The following is a 13,800-nucleotide window of genomic DNA, read 5'->3' as shown; positions in this document are numbered from 1 at the left end:
CTTTTGCACGTTTTAGTGAGTTTTTTGGTGATTTTTAGCATGATGAATGTCAAATAATGTTCGATGTGTTTGCACAATAATACTGTTTGTTTTGTATTGCACCGTTGACCTATTTTGTCACTATTGTGGCTCGCGAACAATGCAAAAATAATTTTGTGACCCGCGAAGCCGACAACCCCGGACCACCCTGGCATAGCTATTGCAACAAAAAGAATCACTATCAGCCAGCGCTGCCTCGTTTTATACGACCACGAACACGCCACATTGAATCGCCAATGCAGACTATGAAAAGATGTTTTAAGTTAATCAAGTTTATTTCACAACACTTCACACATTCAAACGTGCATATGCAAATAGTTTTCATAACAATACAAAATCGTACAAAAATTGTGGAGTAAAAGTTGTAAAAAAGCACTTCGAGGAACTTATCAATTTGGTAGAATTTACTTTTAACAATACTCCACACACAATGTTCGCGAACATTTGTTTTTCATTAAATGCTACTCTATTTACAAACAATAATCAGACTTTTATGGTGATGCCCGCTTCAAGAGTGACATGTTATCACAGAAATTATAAACAAACGAAAACTAAACTTGGAACAAAATTTCTAATGTAAGGTAATACAACACACATAAACTTCAAATAATCTTACAGCAAAATAAGGAAAGACACACAAAACGAAAACAATATACGGTGCATTTAGTTCCCGAGAAAATACTTGAATCTATTGGAAACTGAAGTTTTAGAAAAACACTCTGAGAAAATAACTGCGGCTATGTTCATAAAAATACAATATTGACATCCAATATTATCAACCGCATCTAACGAGCAAACGCATTTAATTTACATTTCCAAGGAGCAGTTGCCGATGAACTACGTTAACAATGAAGGGAGTTCAATAGAAAATTGTTTAATTTTATTTATCAAAAATATGTTCAATCTTAAATATTAACTTGAATACTTCTTCAGTATCAATAAATACCATAAGTACATTTTTTTTTTTTTCATAAAGTAGTACGATAAATAACATAAGTCTTTTTTTATTTTTATAGTTGTGTGTTATAAGTTGTGATGATACGAGTCAGTCAACACTTTTACAATTCATCATTTTGGTTCATTTAAAAACGCAAATTTTCAACAAGTATCCAAAGATAGTACATTCATCTACCAAATAAATCTGATTCATTCTTCAATTCTTTCTCCCCGTGGGCGAAATGGCAGTCGGTACCATGCGCACATTCTAATCCCCTTGACCACCTGTTGCAACGAAATGTTGGTATATTAGAACATGGGTATTGACAAAATTGACTTCTATTTTTACGTTGTCTATTTATGCCGCTTTTGATACGACACCAGATTTATTCTGTTAGCCCGTATGTAAACTATTTTCCAGTGAAAAGGGGCGATGTTCCATCTCTTACCCTTTCCAAATCCATTAAAAATTTTATAGTACTCCCTAAAATGTATATTTTTAGGGTTATTTCGTTAATATATTTGAGTATTTACTTACGATTTGCATATTTCAGTTTTGTACTTGTATATCATCGATATGTCGGTTCTGAGTTCCGAATGTTCGTGAGCAAAAGTACATTGTGCTCCATAAGGACATCTACCGGTTTGTTGAAGAACTTTGCACATCCTAGTTTTATAATGAGGTTTGTATGGGCAATTGGAAGCCAAATCGTCAGTACCTGGTTTATAAGAAATAATAGTAATTTAGAACAGTTTTTTTTCTTCAAGTTTAAAATTGCATTTCGGGAAAATATAACATAGTGGCTTATATAATTTCGTTTGATTTATATTGGGCAAACACTGAAAGCTTCGTTAGCTTACCGTGAGCAAAGTCGCATTTATTCCCATATGGACATTCTCCCGCCTTTTGCCAGGTCTTGCAAAGTCTTGTTTTGTACCTAAAAAAAGTAAATAGCTGAAACCCGAATTTACATTGAAGGGTCATTAGGAAAGGATCAAGGTCGCAAATTCATTTTCCTGCTATATAAGTTAACTTGCCTCATTGCACTGGAAAGGGTCGGAAGTTCGTTTCGCTCTGCGTCCGTGTGATAGAAATTGCAACGTGTACCATATGGACAAACGCCGATCGTATGAAAGGTTGTGCATGGCTCTGTGCGATACTTCGAAGGCTTGTGCGTTTCTTGCTCATCTAAAATAAGAATACAGGTATGAGTGGCATAAATTAAACACACAGTAATCTGTCATAAATACCATTCTTCAGTTTCCCCGTATCGACAAAGATATCATTTCGCTCGTGATTTGGATCGAATGTCGTCACATGAAGAATAGTGGGCGGTTCCATGGCTGAAGATGATGATGGTTCATAGGTGGGGGCGTAAAAATCCGGATTTTCGGCTCTGTAAAAATAAAAATTTCCAACGGAAAAGCACATTTATGCAAGTATGCAATGTTACGAGTTCATTATATTTGGCTGCTTACACAACAACTGAAAAACTACATTTCGTTCTACAAAGAACTTGACGAAAGTTTTATTATTTGAAATCTAATTTTTGCTTTTTTCATTGCAGTTATTGTTCCAGCGTTTGGCTGTTTCATGCTCTTTTTACATGAATTTATAACTAACTATTTGTTAACTAGATTAATAAATACAATCTTTACTTTTGTCTGTTTATCGCCCTGATTCCGGCTTGTACAATATCAGCAAATGTTACTTTCTTCTGTGGATTTTGCAGATCTAAAACAAATGGTGAATTAGTTTGATCATAACATAAACTATGAATTGTTTGTCTCCACATCAAAGTTATTTTAAAAAAAATTGTGACTAGTATGCTGTGGCATATATAGTACACATTACAACAAACTCACCCGTGTATCTTTGACTAGAGAGAGAGTTCATGCGAAAAAGATTCTGATTCACCCTCCACTTGGAGTCCAAATTCCCATCATCATTATGTGACGCCGAAGTCTTTGGATTTTCATGCGGATTTAAAAGGTCATAATCCTTCCAAACAGAGATGTTGCTTCCTGTGGCGAGACCAAGTCCAAGATCGAATGGGTTAGATATTGTTGACATATTTTCTGTTTGTATGTTTTCCTTTCTATTTTGAAAAGAGGGTGTAGGAGAAATTGATTTAGCAGTCATAACTTTCGAATTCGTAGCGTCTCCAAAACGTGGTGATATCCAGGTCTTCGCAAGTGGTGAATTCTTTATTCCATTCGTGATTGGATTGGGTTCTTCCAATTTCGCAATTGCAGGTTGCCGTAGTACGCTGTCAGAAGTTACTATGTCGCTCAAAACAGGCATTTTCTCTCGCGAAGACGCAGCAACATTTGTGCTGACTGAAGTCGAGAGAACAATTTTAGATGTTGTTTCGTTTGTTGTTGACCAATAACAGTTTGAGGAAGGAGGAATTAACGTGTTCGAATTCGGCTCATGGGATAATCCTGCTTTTGGAATTCTACTTGTCATTTTCAATTCGGGTAAATCCGATATATGATTTGTAATATCGGAAAATGGTAAGCGGGCTTCTTCCAAAACAGGCTTTTTGTTGTACTTGGACGACACGTAATTTGCTACGTCTATTGCCATGACATTGCTTTTATCAAATTGTAGGTCATGCGTTGTTGTTACGGTACTCCTCGGCTTGAAAGGTGGCGCGAGCGGGTCGAAAGCATATTTTTCTTCTTCCGCGCGCTTTTCGATAGCCTCGAATTCGCCAGTATCATTACTATGATATAAACTGCCTAAGGAACCAAGTCCCACAGACGACACAACGCCAGAGTCTGCTGGGTAGCCACGGGACGATAGATTGTCATAGAAGCGCGTTTGTTGTAAACCGACGACAGAATCAACCCCGGAATCCGTAAACTGCTCTGCATGTTCTTTTGATGTATAATGTGACAGGTGCGGTGTTGTTAGGATGTGAGAACTTTCGTCGTCGATGGATAAAAAGGGCACAGGTTGAAAACGTTGCTTCTCTTTGTTTATCGTACGTAGACGACCAACAAAATTCTCGTCAACGTAAGGTGACGAATGCAGTCTTGGTCGGAATTCGCTGTGAATGTCATTACTGTGATCTTCAGTACTCCATTTGTTGATTCCAGGTACAAGTGAAGAAACGTCCTTGTCTGTGAGATGATAATAAAAAAAAATGATATATATATGTATGAAAAACTTGACGAGATTGAAGGGAATATTAGTATTTTTAACAAAATATATCCTACAAGATCACAGCGAAAAACATTAAAATTGTTTTGGCATCAAGTGAACTCGTTAAAAAGAAGCTACAAGCATCTTCACCTGTGTATTAATCTTGTACCAAGAATACAATTACATATTGCTAAAAGGTTTGAAACAGTTGTGCCTCTTTAGAAAGTGCAGTCAACCCGAAAATAAACCACAATTATCACAGTAGCTCTGCTGCATATACGCATCTCAGCTTGTGATACGAAAACAAAAATCTAGCATGAATGAATCAGAATATGCACTTCGTGATAGTCTAAGATAAATGACCGGTAAAAGGTGCCTTGTTTTATGACTAGATCCTATCCAAACACGTTATGAAGAGTATATTGCAATAGTGCCATCCAAACAGTTTACGAAGTCAGATATTCTCTGCGTAGTCAACCTCGTAGGCTTCGAGGTATATTTGATATAATTTATTTCAGGCGCAGGGTTGGATCTCTTATCTATTCAATGATCTGGAAAGTATTCGGGGATGGCGTAGAGCCGTAGACTACAATTCTGAGTCATCCAATATACAGTGTAATAAATTAAAATGGGTCGTTATGCAAGTGCGACAATATACCTGCAATTAAACGTTATTGGCTACGGTAAATTAGTGCATGGCAGCGCTTTTGAGGTAAGTATTTGTTGGAAATGCGTATTAATGGTAAGACACACGAATCGTAGTAGTACGTAGCATACCTTTACATGGCGAGAATTCCAAATATTCTAATCTGTTTTTGAACTCCGAAGAACATCCCTCACTTTGGTTCATCCTTTGTCTTTGATACTTGAAGATTTTTAAAATGTTAGCAAATTGAACTCAAGACTTTTAAACAAAAGAATGCGGGTAAAAACTGTAATGTATATATAAAAATAGCTATATTAAAGTACTTAAGGTGGTGATTCACTGGAAGATCTGTAGCAATCCCTCAGAACAGATTATGACGTCTGACCTTTGCTTATACAGTTTTGGGCAATTTGCCTGACTATGACTGCGAAGCTGCTGATTGCTTTCACGAACAGGAACGCCTTTCGCAAGTACAATGTTTTTAAACCACACATAAACTCACTTTCGTAAAACTACATCTAAGCGCATCTTGTTTTTATTTGACATCACCCGAACAAAGTGCTGTCATTAGCCTATTGAACTCCCACCTCACTCCTACGATACTGACAACCGGAATCCGCGTTTGGTGAGGAGCTGCGAGCGATGCTCGAACTGTTTTGTTATTGTTTGTATTGTCCCAATCTAAATTACCACACGTTTTTTGATTTTCCTTGATTACTTTGCACCATACAACATATACCGTGTTTCTCCAAAAATAAGACAGTGTCTTATTTCAATTTTCTTTCCAAAATAACACTAGGGCTTATTTTCGGGTGATGTTTTTTATTTTCATTCATCAAAAACAAAATTACAAAGTAGAGAATTACGAGATTTTCAAATATGAAAACCGATATCAATTTACTTAAATGACACGTTTTCCTCTCTCACACGTTTTAGATTAATCATTTAACGTGTCGGAGAGATTTATTGCTATCGATTAGGTAAAAAAAAATTCGCGCTATTGACTAGGTCTTATTTTAAGGGGAGGACTTATATATTGAAATCGTTCTTAAAATTCAGAGCTAGGTCCCGCGGAGTAAAATAATCCGGCCCGCGACGCTTCACTGAATTATAGCGACAAAACGGCGATTTTGACGATGAATTAATTAATATTATAATCTATGCTCGAGGAGTAGATTATATTCCTTAGGAAACAGATTTTATTGAGAACAGCTATTTATTTAACGAGTCAACAATTGAATTATAATTAGAAAAACAGATGTAGGTGAATTTGGTTATATTGGAAGGCACTGTGCGTTCGTTCCCAACTACGTCAGATTACCTTAGTAAAAATAGAACAAAACACTTTTTTTCAAACTTTATATTTTACAAAACAAATGAATTTAAATAAAAAAGCGACACGCTGAATTTTCGTCTTTCTGTCTTTACGTCACAATATTGAACAGCACATCATTGCTTGGCTGCTTGAAGAAGAAATCCGGCACCGTTAGAAGCAAGCAAAAGTGGCGCTGTATCCTTCCTTGGCGTTTGAAAATGAGAAGTTGCTAAATGGAAAGAGTGACAATTTATTTTCATATTAAATGATAATACTTACATTGAAATAAAATGATGTTATCTGATACTAATCTAAGCTATAAGATAATAGTTTATTCTAGTGCGTAACTTCATTTGAATAAGGGTTTATACGATATTTGAGGGCAAGCCGTACAGCATATATATTCATAAACATTCAGTGCATTCCATGAATTTATAAAATGCTATTAATGGCAGTAGAAGAGCCCTGAAAAGAAATAAACGCGAAATTTGATTGTGTCTTTCTCATAATACGACAGCTTACTGTTCAATCTATGAGTAGTGTTTTCGTAATCCATAACTGTATGTCTGATATCTACTTTTTCTTGTCTACGCCATTTTGCCCGTCGATTCTGAAACCATACCTGAAATATAAACAACATATGTATAAGACTCATTGTCAATGTGGTATTATATCTGTGAATCTTAGCCTCAATGAGGCCCTAACATTCTCAGTCTCATAAATCAGTTTTTGTTCGAAATTGCGACTATACGGATAAAATGGTGGAAATTTGAACGAAGCGTACCTGTACTCTGACTTCTGGTAATCTAATTTTTGTTGCTAGTTCTTCTCTGCTATAGACATCCGGATAATGGGATTTTTCAAAAGCTTTTTCTAGTTCATGCAGTTGATATGTTGTGAACGTCGTTCGATTTCTCCGATGTTTTTTCTCTGGAGAACTTTCTGGAAATTTGAAAAATATTAATATTTGGGTTATTAAAATACAGTATTACCATTGATGAAAATCTCAGCTTTAACATAAATCCAGGTTTTTAGACCTTAAAGCTCTCTTCCATCATTGTAATTGTGCAAATATTCATCAGAAATGTTGAAAATGACATATATATATGTTCTACAAAAATAATTATCAATACCATTCCAATACTATATTTTAAAATGATTGAAACTTCGAATTGGTTTTTAAGAAATTTAGGGTAAATTACTCACTGTTTTTTTCGTATTCATGTCTGTCGATGACTGAATTTTTGAACCAGTTCTGTTCGGAACGTTGTGTAGTATGCTGGTTACGTCCTCCTGTTGTATAACTTTTAGCCATTGAAGTTGTGTCATCAAACTCTCTGGAATATTGGTGATTATATTCACTGCGAATGGGCATCAAATGATTTGAACTCGTTGTATCTTGATCATCCTTTGTTTCAATCTTAATATGACTGGTGCCATTTCTAAAAATACCTTGATTTTTAATTGTGTCCATTTGGTCGTCTGTTTGTTGAATTTCTTTTGGTTCGTTACTCTGATTGCTAAAATGGCGCTTGTAATATTTGTCTTGGCTGTTTCCTTTAGAATTTGTGTTGTTTCCATATTGCTCCACTGTTTCATCAACTATTATCTCTTCGTCATTATCAGTTTCGTTGTGTGGCGATTTTATCAAACTCCGCTTTCTCGCGACATATCTTGTGTCAGAATATTTTTCTATTGATGATGCAAGCACTTTATTGTGTAATTCTTGTTGAATTTTTTCAGGTTGTTGGGCCATTGCAAACGGGTTAATAACCGTGGATAACGAGTTAATATTTCTGGGATCTTGGGTATAACTCATTAACATTGTTAGCATTAGTTGACGATAGAATTCTGTTTTATTGTACTCTGGCAAGTTTACAGAGTGTAGCATTTTTTGAATGTACTGTTCGTATGATGCAAGGTAATATGCATTTTGTGTATTGAAATTTATAGAATCATTCTCGAGGTTGATCTCGTTTTGCACAGGCATAGGATGATTTGAAGCAGAAGGTTTTGCACGTATTTCCTCGGAATTTTCTATGGGGTTACTATTGTCCATACTTTTGAACGTAGATGTTTCTTTTTCCTTAGCGATTTCTCTCCCTATCGTCGATATATCGTCACACGAATACGATTTCCGAAACTTTAATTCCGTTTTTTGTTTTGTTGGAGAAGGTTCTGCCGAAACATGTCCTTTTACGTGCTTTCCACAAATATCTCGTGTTTCTTCACTAGGGGTGGTCAATTTAAGAACCTTTTGTTGGCTTGTTTTTTCTTCGGTTCTCCGTGGAAAGTTTCCATAGCTGGTTGACTCCCAATGTATTGATACCGCTTTTGAAGACTGAGACAAATCTATAGGTTTCCAAATAGCATGGCTCTCTCTTTCCACCCCAGCCGTGTCAACAGCATTAGCGCTGGATAGTGACATAGTAATATTATTTGAAAAATAAAATATCGTGCTGTAAACATGAAATATAAATTTTATAGTTCAAATTAGTACACGGTAATATACACGATATATAATATTTCACTTAAGCTCAATTCCAAATTATATCATGGATTTTGAATCATCTGAGGCAATTTCTCATAGGGATGCTATAAAATGTAAAGACAGTGTAATTACAGTTAAAACAATATCAAGAGTATTAAAAACAATCCATAATCGCAATGCTCCAAATCAACCGTTTTAGTTTAATTCCTTTTTCTATTTCGGAATTCTTTTTTCCGCCCTCAGTATGCATAAAACTACTTTATTTGTTCAATCTTGATAGACCCCTCGCAGTGTTATACGCAAGCCAAACTCCCATTTTTGAGCAGTTCAAGTAGTTTATCATGTGTTTGTAAACAAGTATTATAGAAACAATAAAAAATTAAAAAAAATATTGGTGATACTACAGCGAATACAAAGCAACATTCCTTCACCAAAACGGCAATGTTCCTCCGTGGACGGGAAACGTTTCTCTAAACACTGCGAAGATGTTTTTTAAGATTACTTATTAACCTGAGCATTGCATGTTGTAAAAAGAATACAAGACATTAACTTATTCTTTATATAGCCCTTTCCTCATGTTTGTTTGATAGTCAACTTCCAATATATCCATACAGTCTTTATTGCTCAATTTCCAAATGAACAGCAACATCGATATACCCTGCATTTTAGATAATCTGATTTGCAAGGAACGGACCATGCGTATTTATGTCGGCGCCATTTTGTGTCTGAAAAAAGTCGCTCTTTCTCTCCTTCGAGTAACTAATGCATTTGTGTTGATGATTTGTATTGATTTTTATTTTAATATTCATTTGAGTTATTTGATTTGCTAATATATTATAATTTGCGTAATAACAATCAATGCAAGTGTGAAACAACAAAGTTAATTTAAATTCGTTTTAATTTCTTTGTGCCAGTTGTTGAAATTGCCTCTTGTAGAATGGTATAACTCAGGAATATTTAGCACATTGTCCCCAATTGTCAAGAAGATTTTTAGGCCAACTAATATTTTTTATTATCTACGAATTACTGAATTGTTTAACTTAATTCAGCCTAGCTGTTTCCTAACAATTTTGCCTGGGATCGATTGGAAACTGCCATCTAACGATATCTATAACTTTGAGCACATCAATGCGACTTTTCTATTGCTAAACATTACCTGGGGGTGTGTGACTATTTTTGTGATTATTCATTTATTGTTTATACTTTATTATTTCCTATTCTAAACATTTTCTTGTTTCTTCCTACCATAGCAGGAATTATCAAAACAGGTTGATACTACATTAATAATAATAAAAAAAAAATCACCACGTCATTATACGGTATTATTTCCTAAAAGAGTGCGGGTTAAATTTCAAAACGGCTCGATTCTAACCGGTAAAATATTTTTCTTCATTACGCAATTATAAGTAATTATTTCTGATAGTAAACCTATTCTAGTCACGCGCATTTAGGGTGTGATTTACTTATTTTATTTGGTAAAGCCTATTTTTGTTTTAACTTCAAACTCTTCTGGGGATTCGATTAGCTATTTGGGGGGGGGGGGGGGGGGGGGTAGAGCTTATATTATCAAGTTATGAATGTGGTGATTTTAACGTCTGCATAGCCGTCCCCGACTCCTATAATTGAAATTTTTCATTTTCTCGAATGCCAACCTGGAATTACGAAATTCGTACTCTTAAATGCTTATAACACATTTCCAATAACAAATTTAGAGCGACGAATACAACTTCCAGGGATTTCCTTAACCGTTCAATTCGTCAATTGAATTTTCATTACTAATGGATCCAATCCATATACTATGTAAAACAAAAGCAACTTTACTGGAAATAAGTAGTATCCAGTATATGTTTTTATCGATACAAAGCACCCGCGGCAACGGCCAAATTCCGACTTAATATCTAATTCAATACAGTTATATTTACTGATTTATTTTGTAGAACATGTAATAGAAATCGATTTTTGCTTTAATTTTAAAATATTATTATTAACAACAAGGACAATAATAAAATACAATTTTAATTATAAGGAATTAAATTATGTTACCATATGTATAGCATATGTTGGATCATAATATTTCCTAACGTCCATTATGCGCTAATACTTTACATCGATTAAAGACTTTTAATCGTCTCGTTATCCGCTTTTAATCCAAATTAATTGAGTGAACGAAGAAAATGTTCACAAGAGATTGATAACATTATGTTAAGTGAGTTATGGTCTCATGGCTTTCGTGAATGTTTCACGTATGCTAAATCTTATTCATTGAAATAGAATGATTAAAGAAAAGTTGAAAAAAAAACAATCTGGCATTTTTTGTTACTTAACTTTTCAATGGATTTAGGGCAACTTGTATTTGGACGAATCAAAATTTTTTTTGCAAAAATATGATAAAATTTATGTTTTATCTCCTGTGGCATATTGACAAAAGCAAGTATTGAGTATTTATTCTCTAATGAAGTTATGTTTTTCTATCAATTATATATGTTTTTTATATTCAAGCCCCAAATACATAAATTGCCATTTGGTATAATTATCACATCTACATTCACTCAAACAATTTTTTTTTCAAATATTGGCGAACGTTTATTTTGGGTCATCTTGTCGAAGCATCTATCTACTTTAAAGCAAATACATAAAAAAATACATATAATAAACCACAAATGCTGACCTGAACAAACAAAAACTAAGAATTTGAAAGTCAAAAACATCGCTTTGACTTTTTGGTGTAAATAATTCGTTTAAAAAATTATCTTGATTGTTGGAAAGATAGAGAGCTCAAATTGACTTGTCGCTTTCGGAGATCGGAAATTAAATTTGTGCCACAATTCACCTGAAAGTTTAAGAGGGCTAAAATAATTTAGTTTAAAGGGAGGCGACACGAAAAGTGACAGATAAGAAATTTAGATTACAGTTTATGTCAGAAATAATCTTTTAAAGATCTACATTCTGTTTCAAAAAGAGGGAAATATAATCATTGCAGAGTTCCATTCCTAGCATATGGTTTTCCTTGCTTGGTAATAACTTTTTATCTATACTTAATCAAACGTGGGATAGAAAATAGACCCGATATATACAGGGTCACATATGATCCACGAGTAATCATGCTATAAAATGAACGCGTGAAAAACCAAAAGTTTGAAAAATTAATGTCTGGAAATTTTCTCTAAAAAGTGTTTTTTGTTTTCCTTGACGGACCAGATTTATGAGACTAATATATAATGCATTAAGTAGGAGCTTGAAACTTGTAATTGCATTTTCCGATTTGCGATAGGCCCCGGTCAACGTTTTCTTATCTCGACGACAGACAGAAATTTTTCATTTATCCAAAATGTGTAATTTTTTTTACTATTCTGCGAATTCGACAAATCAAGGTAATATTGCTTCCGTTTGAATCATTCATGGCCTATAATGATTTACAAATCAACAAGTCCGTCGGAAATTATCTCCGAAAACCTAGTCCGATTTTGCAAATCTCGAAATGTTTATGATTCAAAATCGGAATTGCCCTAAGCAAAGCCCATCTCTTATTGTTACCAAGAAACCCTTTCACGATTTCTGATATATAACAGGATCACTTTATCATGACCTACCAAGCGATAGTAAAATCGATGGGATTTCTAATAATGACTGATAAATAACCGAGTTTTTTTAGATTCTAGTCTTCTAATCTAGACGATGTTGGAATATACAATGTTTGTATTATCGACATTCGAATGACTTTGAATATGTAATATAAAAATATCAGACGTAGCCATCAGACATAGCCATTAGTAGCCATCAAATGTCTACATGAATGTAATTCAAACTGAAGAAACAACTGAGATAATTTTACGGAAGTATCTGCAACTTGAAAATTGGTCTTTTTCGTCTAGGTTTTGAAGTTTGACGGGTAATGCAAGGTCATAATTAGTCTTTAAAAACAAAACATGAAAAAGAGCCGGCTCGGGCGGTTCTTGTATTTCTTTTATCACGTAGCATATATCAAGAAAAAAATCGAATGTTGCGTTTCAAAATTCCATAGCAAGAGAAATTGGGTATTCTATTTCCATAGAAAATGTTTATGTTTGAAATGAGACTTGAACGAAGCAAAAGTATGAAGATGATATGTTATAAAACAGCATGCTGCTATTGTGACCATTGGCTGAAATATCAAGTGAAAGAAATAAGGCGGTCTATTCCCTGTAACGTTTCGCGTCGAAGCATTATCGTCTATTTTTTCCAAAAAATTCAATAACTTCTGTATATCTACTCTTGATTTATCTATAACATATTTTAACGAGATATTTCTGGGAAGTATTGTGAATACGGTGCGGCCTAATATTCCCAACTCCTACAATCATTATGTTCTCGAAACAAGAAACCAAACTCAAATATCAGAGAATGAAAGTACCTTATGCGCCAGTAATTTGGATAAAATAAATATATGGAATCAATGAAAAGAAAGTGGAAAAATACATTTGAGTAAATATTCAATTGAGTTTTTGCATAGCATTTTGAATGCGCTTCGATCCCCTTTTTTACAATTTCCTTCTCTCTCAGATATAAGTCCACCAAGTCGACGTATATGGTTTTTATTATTGGACACCAAGTGGACGTTTTGCTATAATGTTGTTATTAATATTGTTGTTTTGGTTGTTTGGAAAATAGCTATATTCTGCAACCAATAAAACACCCTGTTTTAAATTTTCTGTATTTAAAGATATCTGGAGCGCTGGGAAGCTATTATTTCTTCAAAATTCTGCTGGATCCGATCTTCATCAAGATATTGCTGTTTTATTTTAATAAATGAGAAACATTCTTTTCCGCCCCGCTAGGTCGCCTTCGTCACACTGTGTCCGCCGATTGTGTCAGCAAACTTGGTGCTCATTGCTAGAATAAGTATCGAATCTGCGACCCTCGTCTCCATATATGAAATTTATGGCCACAAATTTGGAATAGAAGTAGTACAGTTGAAAATATATACTATTTGAATTGTCCACATTTTGCGCCCGCTTCTCAGGAATATACATACATACATGTATGATCAAGAGTATAGACACAATGTATTGATGCACAAAAGAGATCTTATGATGGATGGTTTATGGGAAATAACTGAGTGCACGCATGAAGCCATTTTATAATTATAATATTTCAGGCCGAAGTGTTCGTGAATTGTAACTTCGGTTGGTATTTATTATAGCTGTTAATCAGTTTAGTACTTGCTTATTTTAACGTAACAAATT

At 34.4% G+C, this 13,800-nt stretch overlaps 2 protein-coding genes across 3 annotated transcripts; both read right to left on the bottom strand.

The window, feature by feature from the left end:
• Nucleotides 1-1,028: 1,028 nt before the first annotated feature.
• LOC120348306 (uncharacterized) lies at nucleotides 1,029-5,054 on the bottom strand. Its single transcript, XM_039418427.2, has 8 exons — nucleotides 4,904-5,054; nucleotides 2,842-4,104; nucleotides 2,635-2,710; nucleotides 2,227-2,372; nucleotides 2,014-2,164; nucleotides 1,837-1,913; nucleotides 1,514-1,694; nucleotides 1,029-1,260 (listed from the first exon to the last, which is right to left on the bottom strand). The coding sequence occupies exons 1-8, from the start codon at nucleotides 4,974-4,976 to the stop codon at nucleotides 1,164-1,166; spliced, it is 2,064 nt and encodes a 687-aa protein (XP_039274361.2). The 5' UTR covers nucleotides 4,977-5,054; the 3' UTR covers nucleotides 1,029-1,163.
• A 556-nt stretch (nucleotides 5,055-5,610) lies between these two features.
• LOC120345192 (uncharacterized) lies at nucleotides 5,611-9,146 on the bottom strand. Of its 2 annotated transcripts, XM_039414626.2 has the most exons (4): nucleotides 7,294-9,144; nucleotides 6,872-7,029; nucleotides 6,610-6,709; nucleotides 5,614-6,316 (listed from the first exon to the last, which is right to left on the bottom strand). In XM_039414626.2, exons 1-4 carry the CDS (start codon nucleotides 8,513-8,515, stop codon nucleotides 6,222-6,224), a joined length of 1,575 nt encoding a protein of 524 aa, XP_039270560.2. In that variant the 5' UTR covers nucleotides 8,516-9,144; the 3' UTR covers nucleotides 5,614-6,221. The 2 variants fall into 2 exon arrangements, with proteins under 2 accessions (XP_039270569.2, XP_039270560.2); XM_039414635.2 differs by lacking the exon at nucleotides 6,610-6,709 and having other exon boundaries at nucleotides 5,611-6,316; nucleotides 7,294-9,146.
• Between the last annotated feature and the right edge of the window lie 4,654 nt (nucleotides 9,147-13,800).

Source organism: Styela clava, chromosome 1 (genome assembly GCF_964204865.1).
Source record: "Styela clava chromosome 1, kaStyClav1.hap1.2, whole genome shotgun sequence".
NCBI classification, from domain to species: Eukaryota; Metazoa; Chordata; class Ascidiacea; order Stolidobranchia; family Styelidae; genus Styela; species Styela clava.
The sequence above is the reverse complement of the archived record's forward strand: the minus strand, read 5'-3'. Positions and strand labels throughout refer to the sequence as shown.